Below are 24960 nucleotides of genomic sequence, written 5' to 3'. Positions count from 1 at the left end.
TAAGCCTTTGGAGTGTTACGAAATATATAAGATGCCCAAGGAAAGATCACCTAAAAATTATTTCAGTAGCACAGCCTGCATGTAAACAAGGTCAATTAACTTTTTCACAGCATAAAAAAACAAGTGCGCAGCCCATGATGCTCTAGAACCAATTCTCATTAGCATACAAAAGCTGTCTGTGCAAAATGAGCATCAGACCCTAACATTCCTTCATCAATGTTCAGTATAAACTGAGTCTGCAGTACTTCGGCCGCGGCCCACCAGATTTGGCTTTGGGTCGAGACGTCACAATAGCACCAAGAAGGCGCTCTGCATCAGCTTATTGTCCTACACCCTGCTGTATTGCTAGTTGCCATATAACCAAAAGACCTTCCGGGTTCACGATGTGTATTCATCTTCCTTGAGTCCATCTTTGTAGACAATGGCAACCATAACAAACAGCAGGATTTAACCTCAGCAACCAGACTGCAGGATACTGTCCCCAGAGCGCTTTGTCACGGTCAATGTGGTAAATATCTGGAAAAGGCAAATGATGAAGACATTTAGTATTCTTGTAAAAAGAGTTTAATTGTTGAACTGAAATCCAGCCGCCTCATCCTCATCGGCAATCCAAATAGCCGCATGTGTTTACAGACTAACTAGAGAGGAACAGTGGAAATGATCAGCAAAACCCTGATATTTCCCACTCTATTTATTAAATTGCTCTATGGATCTCATGCATTAATGTGTATAAAGTCTTTCACGATATTACAACGGAAAAGGTTTCTCTCTGCATCACAAGCTATGGGTTTGGGCAGCAGGCTTCTTTAATTTGATCAATGATCTTGTTTTGGTGGATGTTTGTATGTTTTATATATGAAAGCACTGCCCCGACAGCCTCATCATTAGTCTGACATGTGGCTGTAGCCCTGATATCAAACGCAGAATTGGGCGATATGCCACAGTGTTTTGTATAAAATATACATTAAATGAAAGTGTAATTGCAACTGTATAATTACAGGAAACCAAAATGTCCTCGTCTACGGTTGTTCAAAAGCACAGTAATTAGGAGCATCAAAGCAGTCTTTTGCGGCAGCATCAATAAACAGCTCAATCACAAACTTTATGTAGATTTTATCAACTGGACCAGTTTGATGTATCTTCTTTTAATTCAGTTCTGCTAAGCATCTCGATATTAAACATGTTAGAACTGCACACACAGCAAAAAATATTTTACTGTTAAATATATTTACTGTTTTTTTAAGAATGGGGGAATACTTTTAAATATTTTTTTTAATATATAGTGATATTTTACTAACGTCGACATCCCTGCTTTAAGCAGGAGAGAAACATTACACAGTGTATCTCTTCTGCAAAGTGGGGTATTTGGCACATTCTCAATACACTGATAATGCCCCAGTTTTCCTGAAGTTGACTACCCTGTGAATATGAACTCTGAGAAAATTTCAGTGCAATTTCGATGGAACCTGTGGGCTTTGCATTGAACCAGCACAGAACCCCGTTAATAAGGACATCCTGAACCTCCCATGGAATGACATCTAAATGTACTTTATCACATGTACTTGTCAAAACCACCTTGTTGCCCCCAAAAATACAATAAATACGACTTATAGAAGCCGCATGACAAATATGCATAACACATGCATAACAAATGCTATTTTAACTATTGGTATCAGAAAAAGTGTACAGCCTCTGGGATACTGTCTGACGTGAATAAGATGGTGAAGATGGAGAAGACATAGTCTTAAGACAATCCTGAGTCAAAACCTACAGACAGTAGTTCCCTGCAGAATGTTTTGCATTCTGGGCACTCCCAAGAGCTAATCTATGGCACCCTTTTCTATAAGCAAGCCCAAGGCAGTTTCCAACTAAGCTTTTTTTCCATAAGTCAGCATATTAGATGTTAGTTTTGACCTTGAGTAAGAACAAACACTTAGAAAAGCCTTCAATAAAGTAACAAATCGCTATGGCAAGTAGTAATGTTCTGGAAATCTCTTCTTCGCATAGGCTTTATCATTTAGAAGCAATATCCTTTTTGCTGAAGGCAGATAATGCACAGACGTTTAATGAGAAACTAAACTGCTGTAATTCCTCAGCATTTCACCTGTCAGTAAAATGGCAAAGCAAATGTTCTCTCAGACTGTGTGCTGTGAGCTGCGTTATTGCTAGAATGTCCATATGGGGTTTAACAGAAAATATCTGGTATTTACACCACTCCTGGGGTAATCTCAGGTTTGTGCAAAATGTTTGCGTAGTCTGCCAACTTCTTATTGTTTTATATAGGGCCGTCATATAGTAAGCGCTCCAAAATTGATTCTCTCTGGTGTGGATGGGGCATACTGTAGAAATACACTAGAATGCAGGAAGAAGTAACAATTGAGCAGCACCAACTGTGACGATGATGGTCCCTCCCTGTTTTCTTTCCAATTGGATTACATATTTGCCAAATATTTCATATATTGATCCATACTTTTTCTATTAGTTATTACATATGTTTTGTCTTTACAATAGGACATACTTCTTAATTATGATATATATGTATTATATTAAAGGGATAATGGTGGAGCATCACCTTAAACATAAGGTTCAATATGATTGAACCTTTAAATGTATGTAAAAAAAAAAAACATGATTGGAATAAAAACTGTGAGTTTTGGGCTGGATCTCAGATCCAAACATATTACAGTGTCCACGTACCTCCGCACAGACTGGATGGATCCCTATAGTGTTGTCTAGTTGATCTTTAGTGAGGCCACATTTTATAGCTGCTGCAAACCCTTGCGTGATTTCCCCAGCATTGGGAGCAAGCACATGAAAGCCAACAACCTTTTCCTGAAAAAGAAAGCACATTCCTATTAAATAATGAAACCATACAAAGCCAAATGATATATATAAGAGCATGTAAGTCCATCACTGGGTGTGTATCGCTACCAGCATACAGCACAGCTGAGAATCAATCATCAAGCTCACTATTATTATTTGATCATTTATGCATAGAAGCTCCGGTCTGTACAGTAATCACTGTTCTGAACATGCAGCAAATAAGTCAACCCGTTCCATCATGGTCAGCAGCCTCTGGTGTCAGGTTAGCAGAATTGATGTTGCACGCTTGCTAGCTATTTATCATCCTTATGGTTATGATCTGTCACATTACCATACCAAGCACAACACAGGTGAGGCATGCAATGTGACAGCTGGCTTCCAAGGAGAATGATCGTTTGATTTCTTTCCCTCCCAGCTTGACTTTGCAATTTATGCCATGGATATTTTATGAAATGAATTGGACTGTAGTTTAGATGTGAAGGTTATAGATGGCTGAGATGTTTTTTTATTCTGTTGTATTTACATTTCTGCAACGTCTCATCTGCATCAGCTAATTGTCTGTGATTTCTGTAAAATAATTATTTGGTTCAGGCAATGTATTTAATGTTTGTAATAGCTTACATCTACTGCAGGGGTCATGACTTCTTTCCCTTGTCAATTGTGACTTTTGGAAAGATTAATCTAGAATATTTTTTTCTGTGATGGAGCTGTTCTGGTGCTGAAAAGGTTATCGCATGCATGGGATAGGTATAAGAGACTGCTGAACGTAAGGCGATTTCAAGTGTTGGAACGATATGCAGATCTGAATGCAGAATGGATAAAACCAAAATATGGAAAACAATGGAACACCCTGTATTACCATTCAAGTGTTCCTAATTAGAACACAACCCAGCCAAATTGAGGCAAGCAATGCAACTTTCTTCTAAAGTTTCAACAACCCTACTTCCTAGCACAATATCAAACCCTGGTTCTTTTGCCAGTTGCATGTTAAAAGAACAGGATTATATATCAAATTAACACAATAACAATATGTACCCTTTCCTTATGAATAATGGTCTTTAAGGTTTTAGTAGTTTTTCATTAGCAGAGAAGAGCCGAATTGAATATATATATATATATATATATATATATATATATATATATATATATATATATATATATATATATATATATATATATATATATATATTAATCAATTGCATTCTCCTCCCTAAACCTAAATGAGTTAAAATAATTGTCAACCATTCAAACTTGAGATTTGCTTGTGAATCATTGAAACTGCAATTTCTGTAATTTATGGCTATGCTTTTTATATCCTGAAGGTCCAACACTGTGCCCGATTGTATTTATCCCCCTAACAAACCAACTGCTTTGCTCTGATAGTGGCTATGGCAATATATCTGCTGTACTTTTACAATGCAGACGTGTAAAGTAAAAGGTATAATCGCTGTCATAAACTAGGCCGTTTATTTCTTTACTGAAAATGAGGGTTCCTTGCTGAGACACAACTCTTACAACAAGTTAAGCAGTGATAAGCACTTCTGCATTTCTTGTCAAAAGCACTGTTTATATACACCCTACCGTTCTTAGGTTTGGGGTCACTTAGCTGTTTTCATCTACTGTAGCTGTGCTCACATAATGGCAAAAGGGCAATCTAATCATAATGATCAATTAGTCTTTTAAACGTAAACTTGGATTAGCAAACACAGCGGGCCATTGGAGCATGGGAGTGATAAAGGGCCTCTGTACGCCTATGAAAATATTCCATTAAAAATCTGCCATTCCCAGCTATGTCATTTACAACATTAACGTCTACACTGTATTTCATGTTAATTTAATGGACAATATTTGCTTTACTTTCAACAAAGACATTTCTAAGTGACCCCGAATGTTTGAACAGTAGTGTATATGATAATATACTATCTGTATAAAGTATAAAGGAGACAAGATCTTCCTAAGAAGATGGATCACATGCATTGGGTTTTGTCTTGTTGAATTTAAATAGTTATTTATTTAAAGTTCAGCGGTTCTTAAAGTGCATTGTGATCGGTCTGTTTCTTTTCTTCTAAAAGTCGCTGAGTCTGGCCACATCTCAAATCCTGAATCCAACATTTGAGTAATCAGTAATGGTGGCTCCAGCTATCTAAGTGCAGTCTTTAGCGTAATGTGAACTTTACATTGCATTCAATTATGAATGATTTATTAGGACATCATTTGTCATCGTGTCATTAATGAATTGGTAAGCAGTGTGCTAAGAATTATTCTAGTTTCCCTCTGGTCCTTTGGATTTCTGAGATAAACAAACATACTGCTATTCTTTTCAGCCCTTTTATCTGCAGGAGAACTGTTTAAGTGGACTACAACTAAGCCATCTCTTCAAGCTATGAAGGCTTCCGGTGGAATCCCGATGTTTGCATTGACACGGGGATAATATCAGTGAAGGCAAGATCAATACAACGCCGTGACCTCTAGACTGAAGATGTGAATGAAATAAGAACTAAGCAACATCAAAAGGAGTCTACAGTTCTGTTAAAGACTCTTTTTGATGTGTGTTGATTTTAAAGGCCCCATGCAGTAAATGCCAGAAGCATTTCAGAAAAAATATCTTTTATGGACAGCCTGTATCCCTCTAGTTTTAATACTGTAGGTATAAAATACATTTAGTAGCATTATTAACCTGTGTTTCTACTGAGTCTACAGTATCACATAATATATATATATATATATATATATTCTGCACAGCGTAGGTTACATGCTCCCTCAGTCACCAATAGGTTAACTGAGTTGCTGAGCACGATCTCTGTTGAAAAGACGCACAGGTGGTAAAGTGGTTTCTCTGTCAATTGAGCCCGTGGGTAATGAGATTCTGTTGCTTTGCCTACATGCTGCCCCCCGCTCACACTTACATTGTCTTTCAAATTGCAGATGATCTTTGCGTAGCATTTGTTGTTATCCCTCGCTGGAACGGTCCATTCTAGGGGCCAAAAATAACTGTGATAGACCTGAAATACAGACATTTTATTCAGTAACATGCTTTTGTGCGGCTGGACGTGCATAGATGCACCACAAAATATAAGAAATCCGCCATTTACATGGATACCAGGAATTTGCAGCGGAAATAATATCTATTAGATATAGGGCCAGGAAGTCCTTATGGGATTTCGTCAGTGTTTGTAAGTTAGGAATAGGTTTGAACAAATTGTGCTCTATAAGTGACCTGCTACCACTGTTTGTATGTTTTTCCAATTATATGTGCCTTCTAGCTGAGGTTTTTGCTAATTTATTGATTCATACATTGACCCTTGACTTTCAACACTTCCTACCTCAATGTTCTCTTCTCCATACTTCGATATGGCATTTTCTTCTGATAGACCACAAGCGCCATATTCCAGGGGTGTAAACACGGTGGTGGGAACATTGACATAGTCACACTGTTTAATAGAAAACAAAAAAATATGAATGTAATGGTAGCACCTATTTTGGTCAATACAGGATAAAAGCCCTGTAGCACAAGAATCTTTTTTTCATACTGCAGCTCTCCATTGATCGGTCTATCTTAAGCTTTCTGGAGAGATTTTTTTGGTTTGCTCATTAAGATAAACTCCCCCAGATCAGATCAGCACCCTCTAGTGACTCAGTTTGTCTGTACAATCAATAAAGGGTTATTGAAGTTATCTAACGTCGTTTCCCTAATATCCAAAGACTTATCAAAGGAAAGACATTTGTCACTTCACCGACTAAACTGTTTGTACAGATGGAAAAAAAAACCTACTCGTGATGTTATCCTTTCAAATTGGCAGAATAAACTGTATTCTGTAAGAATGAATGTAAGCGTAGAGAGATGATATGTGAATGGAGTATTGTGGAACAATAAAACTTTAATTTGTATTATTAATAAGGATGCCCAGTTCTTTTGAAGTCTTACATTGGTTAATGAATATACAGGTGAGGGCTGGGACTAATAAAGCAGAAGAAATATAGCAAAACATGACGGCCATATGTGAATAATGCTACAAATATAAAATATGCAGATTCTGCTAAGTAGTGAAATTTTCTAAGGAATATATATTTTTTGGTATATTTTATAAGAATCGAATTTGTATTAATATCCAGGTCAGCTGCATCTGATACTTGGAACTAATCTCTTTGGCAAAAAAACAAACTCGAATCCAGCTGAGATCAGTAAAAAAAAAAGAGATATAAGTGAAAATGAAGCTTTGAATCCTGTATTTATTTGCTATGTCTGTATATTTCTGATCTGTACAAAAGCTGAAAGATGAATTGGATAGCTGTGGGGAGATTTTACTCCAGTGATTCATTTTATATCACGGCCATTTCAGCACAAAGAAGATAATCACATACCAGCTCACACATTTCATACCTACTATGATTAAGGGAAGAGAAGGCATTATTATGTCTGCCAATTTAATGTCATATTGAAAAGGTTTGGTCCTTGAAGGTACTGACGGGCAACATTTTTTTGAATTTTCCTAACAAGTAGTTAATTAAAGTAAAATATAGCTTAAAATAAGTTAGATTCAAGTGCAGGTTAACAGTTTGAAATACTCTGTTTGTTGTTGCCTTCAGATTGTTCGTAGATAAATTGCATGATAATATGTCTTAGGGATTCTAAATGACCTATTTGCCGGGGCTTAGAAAATGTACTGTTATGTCAAAGTGACTGTGTAGTCTAGGAGAGGTTACCCTCGCCTGCATAGACTCTCCTGTAAGCAGTTCCTGTATGGTGGACCATGGTTAATGTCATACTAAGTAGAGTGACAGTTACAGTCCACAACAACTGGGAATGAAAGGATGTATTTCTCGTATCTCTCCAAAACACTTACTTTGACTGTTGAATCGCCATATAACCTTCTTGCTAGAAGACGTCCTGCTTGGATAGCAACAGGGGTGAGCTCTAATTTATCTTCCAACACATCCCCGATAGCGTAAACGTAAGGCACATTAGTCTGCTCTGCGTCATTAACAGGGATTTTTCCTGTCCTGAACAAAGACACAAGGAAACAAATTTTATACAAAATAATATTTCTTATGAATGCACAGTATTTAATGAATAAAAATACATTCCCAGCCAACAGTTAAAAAAACAACATATTTTGTTATTGATGGTAAAAATATTTACATACTTTTCATTAATCTTTACTCCAGGTATATCCAGGCCAATTTTTCTTGTACACGCTTCCCTTCCGATTGCTAGCAAGACCTGCAAGACGTTTCATGATCAGTGGTGGGTAAAATTACATTGAGCTCATTGTATCCACGATGAAATAACTCATCAGATTTATAACATGCAAAAGGAGGAGACTCTCTTAAGAAATAAAACATGTGTAATATGTGGGCAACTTTTCCTGAGTACAGCACATCCAGCCCTAGCTATGTCCGAGCCTCAGCCAGAGTATTGTACAGAGCCCGCCAGCTGAGCACCCGCACGTGGTCTAAGTTAATAATATAAAGATTGGATGGTAGCCGATGATTACATCGATATTGCATGCATTTTAAAAGAGCATTCTATAGGATGTTTAAATCATGACATACTGTAACATGACATAAGAGGTACTTGCTTTCTGATTGTCCTTACAGCACTGGAGAGCTATAATAAGTATAATAAGTGATAAACCATTCTGTACTCACTGTGTTGTACTCTCCTGTTATCTCTGTGCCATCCGCTGATTGAGCTGTCACTAATAATTTCCCAGGGGTTCCTGCTTCTATCTGTTCTACCTGAAACCAGATAACAATGTAAAACTGATTATCAGAGGTAAATGTATGCTAATATGAAGCACATTTAATCTTTGCAGACGGTGGTATAAAGAAAAGTAGAATGCATGGAATAAACAACATATAATTTGGTTTGTTTATTTTAAAGTTAGAATGTGGCTTGGGTCTGATATGTCATAAGCATAACTCAAAAAGCTACAACATTAACCAAAATACATTCGGTCTATCTAGTCAAAAGTTTATACAACTATAGTTTTAAAAAAGGCCACACACAAAAATTACACAATACCTTTGTTGGCACAAAGTGTCGCAAAAATTTGACTCCATGTTCCTCCATGTGTTCACCAATCTTGTCGGCCATTTGTTGATCAAAACCTCTTAACAGGATGGAGCGAACCATGACAGTCACATCCAAGCCTAGACCTGCCAGGAACCCTGCACATTCTAGAGCAACGTAAGAGGCTCCAACAACCAGAGTCTTCCCTGGGCAGTAGGGAAGTGAGAACAGGTCATCACTGGAAATGAAGCAGAAAAAAAGGTAATGGTGTTAAATAGGACACAAGTAACACTACCTGATCATAAATGTGGAGCAGCCTGCTCTGTTATTTAATGAATGAACACCAAGGTACAAGCATTCATATTTTTAATATGTGGACATGAATATTTTTGCTACATTAATACCTTGTGATGCAGTATTCTTTATCGCCGGGAATACCAAGGTACCGTGGTCGTTCTCCTGTAGCTATGAGAAATTTCCCTGCAGTAAAATATTTCACTTTCCCTCTGCTTGATGTTGACTGCAAAGAAAAAATAAATATCAAATACAGACAATGTACTTTCTAAATTACTCAATGTTTGGTGGATAAAGGATTGGTAGCAAAGGCATTGGCCTGAATCGGGCAGGAAATGAACGGAATGTGGGCGGAGTTTGTCCACTTTGGCTGAGCATATGTGGAAGTAGGTGGGGCTACAACTTAGCCCAACCCCCTTGGCCTCCCACAGTGCTCCTAATATATCGGCTCACATAGTCTACCTAGTGAGATATTTATCCCTGGTCACACGTATTGCAAAGATGTGCTGGCCATTTTAGCTAGCTGACACATTCTATTCTATACAATCCAGAAGAAAGACTACATGAATACACTGGTTGTTGGTACCAGGTATAAAGATATTGAATAAAGTTTTTAGGTGTTATGTGAAATACCTTGATTTTGTGTGGCTCCACAAACTCTCCGTAGCCATTTTCATATTTCACTTTGTTTTCCATAAGAGATACTCTGTAGTTCCAGTTTAAAGAGCCAATGTAGTTCTGAATAGAGTCTGTCATTGCCTCCCAACTGTGTTGTACTGCTGTTGACATAAGACATAATGATAATTATCTACCAAAGGAAAAAATAATGGAAGTGGGCCACTGGATGTAGAGCATATAGCGTATGTTATCTATACACTGTCCAAGTGAATGATACTTATGTATAAAAAGATATTGGTTTTCTCAAGTTTCTCACCAGGAGGTCGAATGAGCTATCCATCCAAACGTGTATTCACAATAGTGCCCTAGTTACAGTTATATTCAGTAGCAGTTTTTAACCATAGTTACACACAAACATATATATATATATATATATATATATATATATACACACCAGTTACACCATTTTTACTCCATTCAATATATCTCTGCTTTGCCAGAAATAAGCAAAAATTAGTGTAAAGTAACAGTTGTTACAGAAATGGTGCTTTATTCAAGCAAGCATATAGCACAACTTCTTTTTCTAATAATTTTCCAATGGAACATTTTCTTAGCCCTAGATCAGTAGTAGTAGTTCAGACTAAAATATCTAGGAGGCTAATCGCGCATCCTATTTTATATTTTTAATAATCACTCATAATAGAGCTCCCAATGACAGAGAAAGCAAAGCCTTTCAGAGGCTTAATGAAAAATCATCAGTGTCTGTGAGGATGGATCACGCTAATTTAAAGTGAAAAGGTTAGAAATGGGCAGGCAAGCACTGATGCTCGAATGTGGAAATAGCCATGATAAAATGTTTTTATTTTATTAGCTGCAAAATACCATCAAAGTGATATTGATTAGCTTTTCCTTAAGGGTAGCTTTTAAAATCTATTCCAGCCTTTATAGGAGAAAACATTCTCTGTGTGACATATAGTCAAGTCCACCTTACACTCATCACATGTATTAACAATTAAATGGGATGTCATTTCAGTTGGTTCTTGCGACAACAGATGAGGATTGGTTTTGGAACTGTGTTAAATCGTCCATACCATAATTCAGCATTCAATATCCACATTAAAGTCCTTAATACACGGCAACGGGGACCCAAAAATCCATAACTATTTAGAAAGAATAATTTTGTAAAGACTTACTATTAGCATCAACCTGCCATCCATATTTGTGGGAATCTTTCAGTGCCTGTCTCATTAAGGCTGCCTGATGCATTAGCTTCTTCGGGATGCAGCCCACATTTACACATGTTCCTCCAAGTCCTGAAATAAAGTCATACATCAAATTATAATTAGTTGTTATTCACCAAGCATCCATCAGGTGGCAGATGGAACCGAAGTTGGTCTTTGCATAATTCCCATTGTTTATGATGGTCCCCAATATAATTATAATAAATAGGTTACTGGACATTTAGTGAGAGAGAACTGTCTAGTCCGCGTGTCTTGAAAGCAGCTACCAAAGCATGCATAATAGATTTTTTTTTAAGATTTGTATAAGACACAATGGGGTTATGTGCAAAGGCCAATTTCGTAATGTCTGCACGTTCTTAACCATGAGAACTTTTTATAAAATCACCTATTTGAATCCCAAAACAGACATAAGTGCACCGTATCATGCAAGGTATCATAAGCAGTATATCATACATACTAGGCACAGTATTGAAATGGACTGTAAGGAAACACTTACCCCATTTTGTTCCTGTTGGTGACGGTGTCACATAATCAAGTACCAATACTTTTTTATTGTACTTGGCAGCTTCCTGGATAAGAAAAGGACATGATGGGGTTATATGTTGGGCTATTACCTGTACATGACCCATCCATTACGTTTTTAATCAACAATACCGAGAGTGGCATTCCCAAAATTACATACGTAACCATTTATTACACTTCTTTATATCATTTTTGGATATGTTTTTATTCTATATTTGCACAAAGTAATAGCTATGAACGTTGTGATGCCTAGTACATAACAAATGCATTTGTTTAGTTTTGAAAACCTTTGATTAGGATTCATGTATATTTACAACATGTACAACTTCCCCCTGAACCACTCCAAGTTAACTAGCGGCCAGGTCATACTTCCTGTATGGAAAGGAAGTGACATCAATACACATCTAACAGGATGTCATAGCTTATAAAGCCGAGGCTGATTTAGTCCTGAAAATCCCCAATGAACCACTAATTCTTTTGCGAAGATTCTACAGCGGAAAGTTAAAATCTCCATTCATAAGGGAAAGACTAATTAAAAAATGCATTATGCCGTTGTATCATTAACACTGTGAGATGCCCATGTTTATATCTCAACTGCCCTACACATAAAATCTTTGACACCCTACCTCCTCCATACCTATAGTCATTGTGCATTAGAAAAAGTAACTTGAAAAAACAGTTTTCATTTTTTTATTTATACCTTAGAAGCTGCTAAACCTCCAGATCCACCGCCAATTACAATCAGGTCAAAGTCATAGGAGTTGTCTCGTGGTTTATCTTCCTTACTTTCTAGAAGTTTCTGAAACAAGCCATCCTTGGACAACTAGAAAAGAAATTAAGGGAAAACACAAATAAGTATCTGACCATTATATATATATATATATATATATATATATATATATATATTGTATTAATGTTTTATAAACAAATTAGACTCCTCTTGGAGTCATGAAGAACAAACTTTACGCACAAACTTAAGTGAGAGTTGGCTGGTTTGCCTTTTATCTGGATCAAAATAAGCGGGACAATGTTGGATAGGCTGAACGTAATGTCATGTTTTAACATGACTATTACACTTGGATAAATATATACAAAACTTCACATAATGTAGCAATGTCACATTAATTACCCGTACTATTTTTAAGAGTAGGCTAAACAAGGACAGGCAGTTGGTTCGGTGAGGAAATCAAATCCGGTTTGACTCACCTTTCAATGCTAATTATGGCTTTAGGCGCACATGGATAATCATTTTATATGGGTGGAACTTCCCGGGTTGGAGAAACTTATGGATAATTTTGGGTGTGACAATAACCTGGCTCGTTTTATGGGAAATGAGGATGATAACAGAATCGGCTGTCTCATCTGTCACATGGGTAACCAGCCTAACCCACTATTTCTTAATACACACAGTCCTATTTAAGGATTTTATTAGTTTTCAAATTAAATGTAATAGCGCCAGCAAATTGATATTGTTGACACATCATAAGTACCTACAACAAAAGGGAAAAGAGATTTTTACATTTTCTATACTTGATCCTAAATAAAGTGGGATCAGCAAATGTCAGCGTCAGAATTAGGTAGTGTCTCAATTCAAATCTAAGCAGATGGTTCTATCCCTATTTATTTACAATAGCCATGTTTTCTCCCCTAGGGGCAATTTCATCTAACAGTACCTCCTTTGTCTGTACTTAGTAAATCTAATATTATATACAGATTAGGTTATCAATAGTGAGAATTGTTAGGCAAGCTCAGGCATACCCTAAATATGACAGGTGATAAGTGAGTAATTACTGAGTAATCCGTATTTGATGCTTCACCTTCCTGCAAAAAAACCCTGTAGGCCATGGGAAAACACAGACATTTTTTCATTATCCTGACAGATAAACAGAATGCAGGAAAAGGACGATGAATGAATGCAAGTGTCAAAAATCTTCATATGTGCTGCCTCATAGACTACATTTCTTAACACAGATCTCATGAGATGCCATATACAATATCAGCTTTCATGTGAAGAAAACATCGATTTTACTTCACAATGACAAATAAATCTGCTAGAACATTATAGATATTTTACGGTGTGATTCGGATCCTCTAACCAGATCTTCAGTTCTTCATTCTTTTCGCATCTATTGGCGACACCATAACTTGTATTTGGTGTTTACCCGGATTTATCAGTTAAGAAACGTCCATCTTTTCGGCAGTTTGGAAACAATACAGACCAAATGAGCAATAAAAGAAATGAAATATCAATGCATGCCGATGAAGATAATGTTCTGAGCACTAGAGTCTGATATGAAAATTTAAAGTTCTTGATATTTTTCTTTTAACTTTATTGTTGGAGCAATTCAAATATGAACACAGACCTCATATAGTTAATTAGATCTGGAATTGTGCCCTGAATTCAAATTAAACTTTTAAAATAGGGAAATATAGAACTACAAAGGGAGAATGTATTTTCATTCAAATTAAAACAAAGGCTAATGAATGAATTAATGACGCCAGCCAAACATCCAGGATCTTAAAGGAGTTTATAAAATTATTTGCACCAGGAGGATAAAGAACTACGTGTTGAATAGGAATAGGAAAGTTGGGGAACTGTAAACATATGCTACAGCCAGACAGGTGGAGATTTTAATAAAATATGTTCAAAAAAGAACATTCTTCAAACAGCAGTATGACAAAGGATGCTGTGATACTATAAACAAGCGATCACATATTAAATAAAGCCTGACAGATTGCCACTCCTTACATTCCCCTTTTATGGTCTACTGCAAGTGAACACATGCAGTTGTTCCTTTGATTATAAAGATACCTCTGTTCTTTCTTCTAGGCTGCCTTCCTAACTACTACTAACTACTACTAACTAAACTAACTACTATTTTGAAAGCAAAAGAGTAAATAGGTACATATCTCAGTACTTATAATACCACCAAGTATCGATGAGACTTGGTGAGAATAGATAGATGTAGGAGCAGGGAAAGTCATCCAAAGTGTCTGAAGATACAATGGGCACCACCACATGCTGAGCCAGAAAGTCCAGAATGCATCAGAGTGGGGGGGGGGTGTAAAATCACAACATATACATCTTAGGGTCAAGCATACCTAGACACAGTCCTTAAATCCACAGCCTCATATTTTATATATATGTACTATATTTTTTGTGGATTAAGATATCGCCCTAAATAGTAAAACAGATGTGCTTAGATAAAATACAAAATAATAATACATTAGTCTGGATCCCTATTTTGGGTGGTCACTGACACTGTTACTATATATAAAAGGCTCCCTATAGCCTGGTCAGACCATGTCTGATCCTTGCATACATAAGTGTAAAAAAAAGTCATTACAGCCAAGTCCCTTATTTGAAATGCACTAGAAGAAATATATTTTTGGTACAACACTCATCATCAAACAAGTAAAAGGAGGCTTAACATAATCAAACAATGGGCCCTGTCTACCCATTGTACAGCGCTCCGGAATTTGATGGCGCTATATAAAACAATAAATAATAATAATATTCAATTGTCTAAAATAATACAGATGAATCAAAGCTCATGATTAAAATCAAATATCCTCACTATTCTCATTTGCAATATGCAAATTGATATCAAATTCTAGATACATAGACAAGCGAAGACAACAGTTGCTGCTAATTATTCCCTACTTGCCCCCCCCATAAATACTCTTCTGCACTTACAGAAAAAAGTTTTAATATTGTCTTAGATAAGTAATAAACAGTTCTTACCGTTATGATTTCATCATATTGTATAAGTTGCTCTTTCACAAAAACGCTGGGTAAAGTGGTTTCCATAGTATGTTCATAGAGGACTTCTTCAAACCTCTGAGAGCTCTCTGTGAAAGTAATTCAAACATGATCTCTGTATTTAAAAAGCATCAAGATCCAAGGAAATGCCAAAAGAGGTGTGACCGAATCTTTCACAATCACAGCGCCACTCATTTCCAAGCATCTCTGACTACATACTTAATATGCAGCATGATTACCCAAATGTGTGAGTAATAATGACGGGACACTTTTCACTAGATACAGGTCTATAGCCCCCTGCCCTTATTGTGGTATTCTCCAATCGACATAAAGTAATGAAGAGGGTCACATACTGCTACACTCTCCCCCTTCCCATATGTGGAAAGTGTAGGCTTCCTAATAATTCCTATTATATAAAATGTATTTTATGTGTATGTGACGGTATGTGCATATGTGAATCAGTGTGTATGTGAGATATATACATATGTACAGTAATATACACCTGTATGTGTAATCTCAACCGCTACATACTGTGTTTGTTGAATGGCAAAAATAAAATGTGGTCCCCCTAGCTCAATGATGTCCCCAAACAGCTTGTCTGCTCCATCTTTGTGCCCAAACAGCTTGGCAGTGCCTCCAAACTGCTTGTTTTTGCCCCCAAACGGCTTGTCTATGCGCCCCAAACAACTTGTCTGCAACATCTTTGCGCCCAAACGGGTTGCCAGTGCCCATAAACAGCTTGTCTGTTCCATCTTTGCCACCAAAAACGAGAAGAGAAAATCCTCGTGGTGTGGAGAGGGTTCATTTGGGGAGGGGGGGTCATCTGAGGGGGGCAGACCATTTGTTCTGTAAAGGGCCACAAAACTTCTAGACAATAGGGAATAGTTTCTACTCCTAGACAATAGGGAATATTGTAGTGTACACTGTATCTTAGTGACTAAATCATATTACTGAAAAGAGCAGGTCTACAACTCAGTGACCCAGAGCCGTAGCAAGGGTGAGGCGAGTGAGGCACTCCCCTCGGGTGCAGCTGTGAGGGGGTGCCCGCTGCCCAATGAGCAGCTCCAGGACCAATTGGCATACCTCACAACAAACCTGGGACATCAGGGGCAAGATTTGAAAAGTATTTGCTACTGCGTGTGTGCCAAGTAGCCCTTACCTCTCAAGCTCCACCTTCCCAACATCCAGATTCACCAGGGGGAGGCTTAATGCGTATGCACACAATCATGTAGGGTTGCGCAGTATGTGTTCTCCAGTGTCTCAGACACATGAGAATGCTATCAGTGCTGTGGTCCCAATTTCCTGCCAGTCTCTACCTCTGTCCCGAAAAGGGATAAGGGAGAAAAATTGGGTTTGTCTCGCACAAAGGGGAACAGTTTGGAGGCATGGGTTGGGGTGATCACAGATCTCCCTCTAACCTGCCCAACATTAATGGCGCGCGAGGTCTGTCACATGAGACCTCGGCTTCTGTGCTCCCAATGACTCTTAAATTGATGCTGAGCGCTGGGACTTGACATCAAGTCCTGGTGCTCAGCATCAATCACTGTGCTCACTGCCAGGGAGCAGCAAAGGAGGCGTCTAAACCTATACAGACCTCACATTCCCATGACAAGAAATAAGGAGGAGAGGAAGAGAAGGGTGAGAAAGGTAAGGGAGAAAGGTAAGAGATGGGGAGAAAGGGGGTAGGTGATAGTCAGGAAGGGGTTATCCGAAAAAAGGTGGGTACCTGATGGGGAGAAAGGAGGGTATCTGATGAGGAGATGATGAGGCTGCTAGCCAGTATGTGTGTGTGTATGGGCAGGTGTGTGTAAGTGAAGTGTATATGTGTGTTTATCGGCAGGTGTGTGTAAAGGCAGTGTGTATGGGCAGTCGTGTAGAGGCAGTATAAATAATATAACCTATATATTATATAAAATATAGGGGGGGACAATTTTCCAAAAGGAGATAGCTACGGGAGATCATCTTTGGCTTGGTAAATCTTGGGGATTAGGGTAAAATCTAGGGCAGAAACCCCCATAAATACAACAAACAGCGCACCATTAAGACCAGGGGACATGTTTCTTAGGTGTTACGCTGTACTACTGTATCATCAAAGCAGTGTTTTCTGTTCAAAGAAAGACGTTTTCCCTGTGGGATTTCCCTTATATTAGCTTGTTTCAGGATACATTACTAGCTTTTACATACCAGTTAAACCTGAGTACAACGAAACACTAGAGCACTGTAATTAACTGTATGCATGGCTACGGACACCACGGGATGCACAGAATGACAAAGCACAAAAACACATTTATGTAAATATGTTAATCCGTTTCATTTATCGACTGTTTCCTTGAATAGATACCCAACAATGTAAACTGGGACTTTCGCATGTTGTAACGCACTTCCTGATTAATTACTGAAATACCACCTCTTTACTGCTGTGGCACGGATTGTTTAAGGAACATTTAATAAACATTTTTTTAACGATATCACGCCATGCTCTATTGCCAACTACAGTATCCAGATCAAAACTCCTTCACTTCGGTAGGATTAATATGATGAATGATATTATTCCCCACTTGAGGAAGTCATTAGACTTATTCTGATTATGTTTTGGATGTTCACAGCAAACCTTATTACTAACTGTATTTACCGACCGCTATCTTGATCCTGCTGTCACAATGTAAATAGAATTGTACATGGCACACATGGTGACTACAGTAAAGTTTTTTCTCCATTAAGACCAAACTGTCTTAACACCAGTTTCAACAGAAATATTGTATGAGGCATTATATGTCTTACCCATTTGGTCTATCTCCACTGCCAGATATGGGGTGTTCATGTTGTCTAACAGGCTCTTAACCTGTGCAAAGACAAAATAAAGTATGCAGGTTTAAGTCATGTGCTCATGCATTTCTAACATAATATTTACAATAAGGTGTTAAGAGACATCTTCCCTTTTGCATTTCTTTAGCACTTTAGCATTAATGTCTCTGTGTAAATGAGTTTGGAAATCCCTAACCAGCAGTGCTCTACAGAGCGTCGTTCAGTACCTTCAGCCGGATTGAAGGCTGCATTCTAGTGGGCGAACATTACATTTTCATACCTATTCATCAAGCGGTATGTCAAGACAATCTGTCGCTGTCGGGCAGAGGCCCACCGGACATTTGCCTGGTGTGCCAGATGGCCAGTCCAGGTCTGAGTAAAGTCCTCAGTACAGTAAGAGCCTTAGTGCCCATCATTGGCTCCTGAGCACGCATTTGAAGTACCATGCCTTGGAAGACACCAACAATACTTTACAGACATATGGAATTGGTGTACTTAACACAGGGATGATTTTGTTTCAGCAGTCTTTTTTTCTAGAGCCAAAAATAACCCATCAGTATTTAACACAGAATATAATTCCACTATTGCCCTAGGGTTGAGCTACATATTGTGTTAAGAGTGTCAATGTTTAATGTTCCTTCCATTCAAGCCCCAGGTGTTTTTGAGTCCTTTTACTGTGAATTTCTGGCTTGTCATTAGGATCTAAGGACTCAGACACATACAGTAAAGGTTGGATATAGTGATGAACACTTTCATTTGGGCATTTGTAACTACCAGGGCACCACTGTTATTTAAGTGATCATATTCACATGGACAAAGAACCACTGATGTCATTAATGGAGTTTGGATTTCAATTTGAATATCTATACAGCAAAACAAATCAAAAATCAATCTATCTTAATTAACAGTAGTCATCGCTTAATCATTCATTATTAAATGGGAATTTATGCCTAATCACTGTATGATTATGTCTAACAGCCCTATATAGAATAGCTAGTGTAAACTATAAACAGTGGCACATTCTATGTTGATGATACTTGTATTTCTGCAATAAAATTCCCCAGTATTTTTTTTCCAGTATTCCTTATTATGTGCTTAGTTTGACAAGTTTAACTGCGGCTGAAAACAAACTTTGTCAGGGGGCAGTCCCGTGACGGCAGCAGGAAACACCACGATTTAAAGGGAAAATGGGCGGGGAGTGGGGCGTGTCAAGACCCTGCTCCCGTGACCCGGAGGATTCGGGTCTTGACCCGGAGAACTGGAAAAGCGGTGCTTCACCCGGCAATCTCTGGGTCAAACCCAGAGAGTTCCCAGGTATGAACATTACCCTTCACTGGCACTAAGGGGCCCAAACCTTAAAATACTGCCCAAGACCATTATCCCTCCTAAACCAAATTTTAGGGTAGGCATTATGTATTCTGGTAGGTAGTGTTCTCCTGACATCAGCCAACCCAGATTTGTCCATCAGACTTCCAGGTCGTGAAGCGTGATTCATCACTCCACAGAACATGCTCAAGAGTCCAGTGTTATTGTGCTCTACACCACTCTAGCCATCGCCTGACATTGTGCAAAGTGATCTTCTGCTTGTGTGCAGCTGCTTGACCATATAAAAAACATTTGCTAAACCTCTTGGTGCACATTGCTTGCGCTGATGTTGCTTGCAGAGGCAGTTTGGAACTCTGTGGTGAGTCCTACAGAGGACAGACAATTTTTCAATGCTACAAGCTTCAGCATTCAGTGGACCTGCTCTGTGAGCATGAGGGGATTACTACTTTGCAGCTGATTCGTTTCTCCTAGATTCTTCCTCTTCACAATAATGGCAAATACACTGGCCCAGGGCAGATCTAGCAGGGCAGAAAATTCATAAACCGACTTGAGGCTAAGGTGACATCTGATGACACTTCCGCACTTAAAGTTGCTGAGATCTTCATTGCCAATATCTGATTATGCAGATTGCATGCCTATATACTTGGTTTTATACACCTGTTATTGTTGGGGTTGGCTTAAACACATGAACTCAATAATTAGGAGGGGTGTCCACATACTTTTGGTCAAATAGTGTACTTTTGTATCCTTTCCAGCTTTATGCAAGTCAACAATTCTTAATCTTAGGCCTTCAGAGATCTATTTTGTTTGATGCATGGTTCAGATCAGGTAATGCTTCTTGTGAATAGCCAACTCAAACTTTGTAAGTGCTTTTTTAAGGCAAGGCAGCTGTAACCAACACCCTCAATCTTGTCTCATTGACTGAACTCCAGGTTAGCCGACTCCTGATTCCCATTAGCTTTAGGTGAAGTCATTACTCTAGAGGTTTATGTACTTCTTCCACCCTGTACTTTGAATGTTTACGCAGTTTACATCCAGGTAATTATAAGATAATTCTATATGTCCTAATGGTGTACACCATGGCTCTGCTCTTTTGTGGAAGTAGTCCAAGAAGCCAGAGCACTGCAGACAGATTAGAGGAGAAATAAAAGTGTTTCTACACCTTTCTTTCTCTGCAATTCCGTCTGTATTTTTCTGGCCTTACAGAGTACTTCTGCAAAAGGCGTACCACACAGACAGCCTCTCTCCCATTTCACCAATCATGGGAGAGGGTGTGTGAAGAAAGTGTGTCCATGTGAGCAGGGGCTCCGCCCTTTTGCAGAAGTGCTCCTGGAGACCTCGTTAGCGGAGCTGATACCGGGGAGAATCAGCCAAAGAAAGAAGAGGCAAGAGAAGAAACGGATCTGCAGAAAAGGAGACAGGGACATGGGGACAGTGGGCGGAGAAGGCAGGAAAACATAGAGAAAGATCGTGAGAGTGAATGAGAGCATGTGCGTCCTAGGTTGAGTGACAAAGGATTTTGTTTCTGAATGGAAAACGGCAAACAGCGGCCAAACAGAGACACGTCTCCAAGCCTTGTTTTCACTCTAGAAGAAGGGGCTAGAATTGGAGGGCTATTTAAATCCTCACAACACACAACAATCACTGCCTGTGATAGTGCCTCATGCATTTTGGCTCCAGTTCATGACCCTGGCTTTCACTTGACTACAAGTATATCTTGTCTGCCTACCATCCTGGTTAGCCACCCTGGCTTATTATCTACCTACCCTGCCTTATTATCTACCTACCCTGCCTTTTCTGATTCCTGACCTCAGCTACCCTGACTATGATATTTGCCTTTCTGTCTGCCCGTATCATCTGGCCCCCGTGCATCAGCCTCCAGTGGTATATGTGTAGCCTGCTTAGTCATTCCGCTGTAACCCATAGGTTTTGTCTGAAATCGATTATACAGAACACCACTCTGTTACCTAAAAGATTTACAGACAGAGTATCACCTTTCAGATTGTGTTCTATCTTCACCTCCCCACCTGCCATTGACACGTCAAGTGTTCTCAACCTCCAAGTGACCTGCTGTATAGGACTGACTCATGGTATCAAGAGCTGAGGTTTTTATACCCTTTGCACTCTCCTGATCGTTTTGTCTGAGACCCTACTGAGTACCAAGTTTCTGCACCACTGGCCCTTCAAGCATGACAGTTCTTATTCCAGTATGTGGTTTTATATGAATAAATATTTGTAGATTTTTCTGTCTTGACATGAGACTTGTTCAGACCTCTGTTCAATCTTAATCTAATCATCGTCACAGCTACTGGCAACCAGTATTTTTAAAACTTTTAATTTAAAATATTCTCCTAGTTACTTATTGTTTTTGCTCATATATTATTGAATTAAGCTAAAGGCATAATCAAGATCTGACATGTTTGTGAGATGTGCCATCTATTTGTAAGGGTACAATGATTATGTAAATTAAACAGCACCATGAAGCATGTGGTAGCATGTAGGGTGATAATACAGTAGAAATTGATATAACTCTGGCAAGATTTTATTATATAATATTATCAGGCTATGATCCTATGAAGGAACTACAGGGTGTTTTGAGAGTTTATTAGTCTATAGACTATATTCTATATATATCGGTTAACATATGGTTTTCGTATGGTTTGGTTTTGTATTGCTGCATAATATACGCTTTATGCTTCAGGTAACACATGTCTACGTATCTTATTGTAATTTTTCTGTTAAAAAATATGCAGGCTTTACGGTTCCTACATAACACTGGCTCATCTAGAAATGATGTGTTACCTTTGTGCATTTCCCACATGTTGTCTTGCTGAAGATCACAATATCACTGCTGCCGATGAATTCCTGAAGTTTAATCTTGAGGGCAGTCTTCTGGTTCTTCTTCCATTCACTGCCTTCATTTCCATCACTTTTGTATTTTATTATCTCTGGAGATTTATTGCTGTTGTCTTCAATGACTAAATAATAGAAGCAAATATTTTAGAAATAATTTATAGGATCATCTATATGACATTGATCATAATTGTTGCCTTGCTCTCAAACTGTGATATTTTGCTTAAAGACACGTGTATTATTATACTGCTTACTCATTTCTTATCTTTAGAAAATAAAGGAGGGTTTACCTGGTTAGCACATACATTTACATTATAGGGCATTCGAAGACATATATGGGAACATTGTTCTAACGCAGAGGTAAGACTTTCTAGGGACCATATTTTCAACATATTATATACGAACACAAAATGTTACATAGCTCATAAATCAGATTGTATACATAAAAAGGACATAAAATCACTCATGGGGTAATAGATATACCGTATATTCCCATGCATAAAATATAGATATTTTTCTTAATCCACCCAAGTACCCAGATCACAAAACCGTGCTTTGTAACAAGGTACAAGGCAATGTGTGCATGAAAGTAATGGGCAATTCAGGACTCAACCAACAATTTACACTCATAACGAAGGATTAGTAGGGGAATTAGTAGTTGTTACTCAAATACTTGGATTTACTGGTTAAAACCTACTTTGCACCAGATAAATAATGGCAGCAGCCAATGTCTGCAACATAATTGAAAGTTATTGATAAGGCCCTGTTACAAAGTACACACCCAAGGATTTCTCTTATCAAAGCCTTACAGCTGTAAGGATTTTGAAGCAAATACTGATTAGTAGACCTATCATGGAGAAGAAAAGAAATACCATATTTATAGTCTGGCTAATTTTTTGTTATTACTAAATTCATACTAATGACTAAACATAAATCATTTGGTAAAATGAATGTTAAATAATGTACATGAAGGGTATGCTAAATATAGCCAGGGTTCTGATTGGATTATATTAAAACATTTTTATTTTAACTACAATAGCCCAACCACTTATTGCAATATAAGGTAACATTCTCTATCATTGCACATGGTGGACATTTACTGAGGTCTGTGGTGGACAATTTAATGACGTTCTACAGATCTTCACAAACCTTGCCACAGACACTGGTTCCTTGTATGGACACTTTGCCTCTCCTTGATTATGGTTGCCCAAATGCATTGGAAAGAGATGGTAAACCCAAAGCCCCTACTGCACACACACACACACACACACATAGTTTATGTGCTATTGTTGAAGTAGACAGTGGGTATTATGTCTTGGCCGAGGGCTGCAGATTGTGGGAGACCCTTTACTATGAAACCAGGGGCAGATCACCCTGTTGGGCAATCAAGCTCCCCATTGCAACTTTGCTCAATGAACCAGTTGACCAGACTAAATAGCTCTCTTGTAACCAATGTATTTACACTATGGAGATCTTTTCCTACCCACTACAAACTCCATATTATCTTTACCTTGCATCACATGTCCTTCTGAGACAAACATCCATAATATGACATCAGACCCAGAGAGGTAGGCTAAAGGTGGAGGGCAGTTGAGTGCTGATCATGGACAGCCTAGGGCACTGACCAACCTAAATATTCCACTATATATCAGGGCTGGAATAGGGATGACGAGGTGGCCCTGGAACTTTAAAGCCAGTGGCCACCTAATGACATAAGTGGAGCTGACGGCTGGATACGCGTGACAGCACATTGTCTTGTTGCTTGTTAGGGGGGTTTTGCTTTAAAGAGTGAACCACTTCTCTCTTTCTACTAATAATGTTTCTAGCTATACAACTCAACACCCCACTTTCTTTATTGCATTTGACAACCCAATTAACACAGAAGAGTGCACATGTATCCAGAACTGCTGCAATCTACAACTCAAATCACACTCAGCCAGCCACATATGTTGCAGTCAACCAGGAGTGATGCCATAGTAATTTGCTTAATCTGTGTCTATGTAATTCATAGTTTGCCTTTTTCTTATATGAATGTAGAGAAGGTGTGTTAGGGTAAAGTGTCTGTTATATTTAGAATTAGTGTGAAACCGAATAGTGATTATTATTATTCATAAAATCTAGATTCAAAACAAAATCTGTAGTGTCCATGATCAGGAATATTATGCACTAATTAATTTGGGACAATAGGGTTAATATATGCAGTGCAATACAGTCAAAGTGGGGCAATCAGAAGAAATGTTGCTACAATTACCACTGTACACCACAATAAGTCTGCATATATAACCTCTGGCAGAATTAATTTATAGAATTGATCTTAAAGATCAATGCTAGTGCTTAGTGCTATATGTGAACACAATGGGATACTCTTGTTCACTACCCTACAATTGTAACACAATGGCTACTTTTAAAAAAAAATACAGCCAAGTATCAACATACCCCCCAGTAAATCTATATGCCAATCAGTCTTACCTGCCTTGTAGAGCTGTAGGTTCTTAACCTGTGTGGGATCCACAAACACAGCTTTTCCTTTCCTCACTGAGTTGCCCATTCTGTAGTCCTGGGACCATCATCAGTCACTAGTCAGGGTGAGGCCTTGGCTTGCTACTTGTGATCTGTTATCAGTAGCTGCTTTATTGACCTTAGACACCAAGGTGATTCAGTAAAATGGTTTTTTTTCTTATCCAGTTACACCTTTGACCCTT

At 38.3% G+C, this 24960-nt stretch overlaps 1 protein-coding gene across 1 annotated transcript; it reads right to left on the bottom strand.

Moving 5' to 3' along the window:
- Positions 1-84: 84 nt before the first annotated feature.
- TXNRD1 (thioredoxin reductase 1) lies at positions 85-24960 on the bottom strand. The gene is made up of 17 exons (XM_053462753.1): positions 24728-24960; positions 22208-22383; positions 18056-18116; positions 15257-15363; positions 12212-12334; positions 11486-11558; positions 10942-11061; positions 9764-9909; positions 9241-9356; positions 8849-9074; positions 8473-8562; positions 7968-8044; positions 7668-7824; positions 6147-6254; positions 5730-5825; positions 2698-2832; positions 85-516 (listed from the first exon to the last, which is right to left on the bottom strand). Exons 1-17 carry the CDS (start codon positions 24804-24806, stop codon positions 454-456), a joined length of 1953 nt encoding a protein of 650 aa, XP_053318728.1. The 5' UTR covers positions 24807-24960; the 3' UTR covers positions 85-453.

This window comes from Spea bombifrons, chromosome 4, assembly GCF_027358695.1.
Source record: "Spea bombifrons isolate aSpeBom1 chromosome 4, aSpeBom1.2.pri, whole genome shotgun sequence".
NCBI lineage: Eukaryota > Metazoa > Chordata > Amphibia > Anura > Pelobatidae > Spea > Spea bombifrons.
The sequence above is the reverse complement of the archived record's forward strand: the minus strand, read 5'-3'. Positions and strand labels throughout refer to the sequence as shown.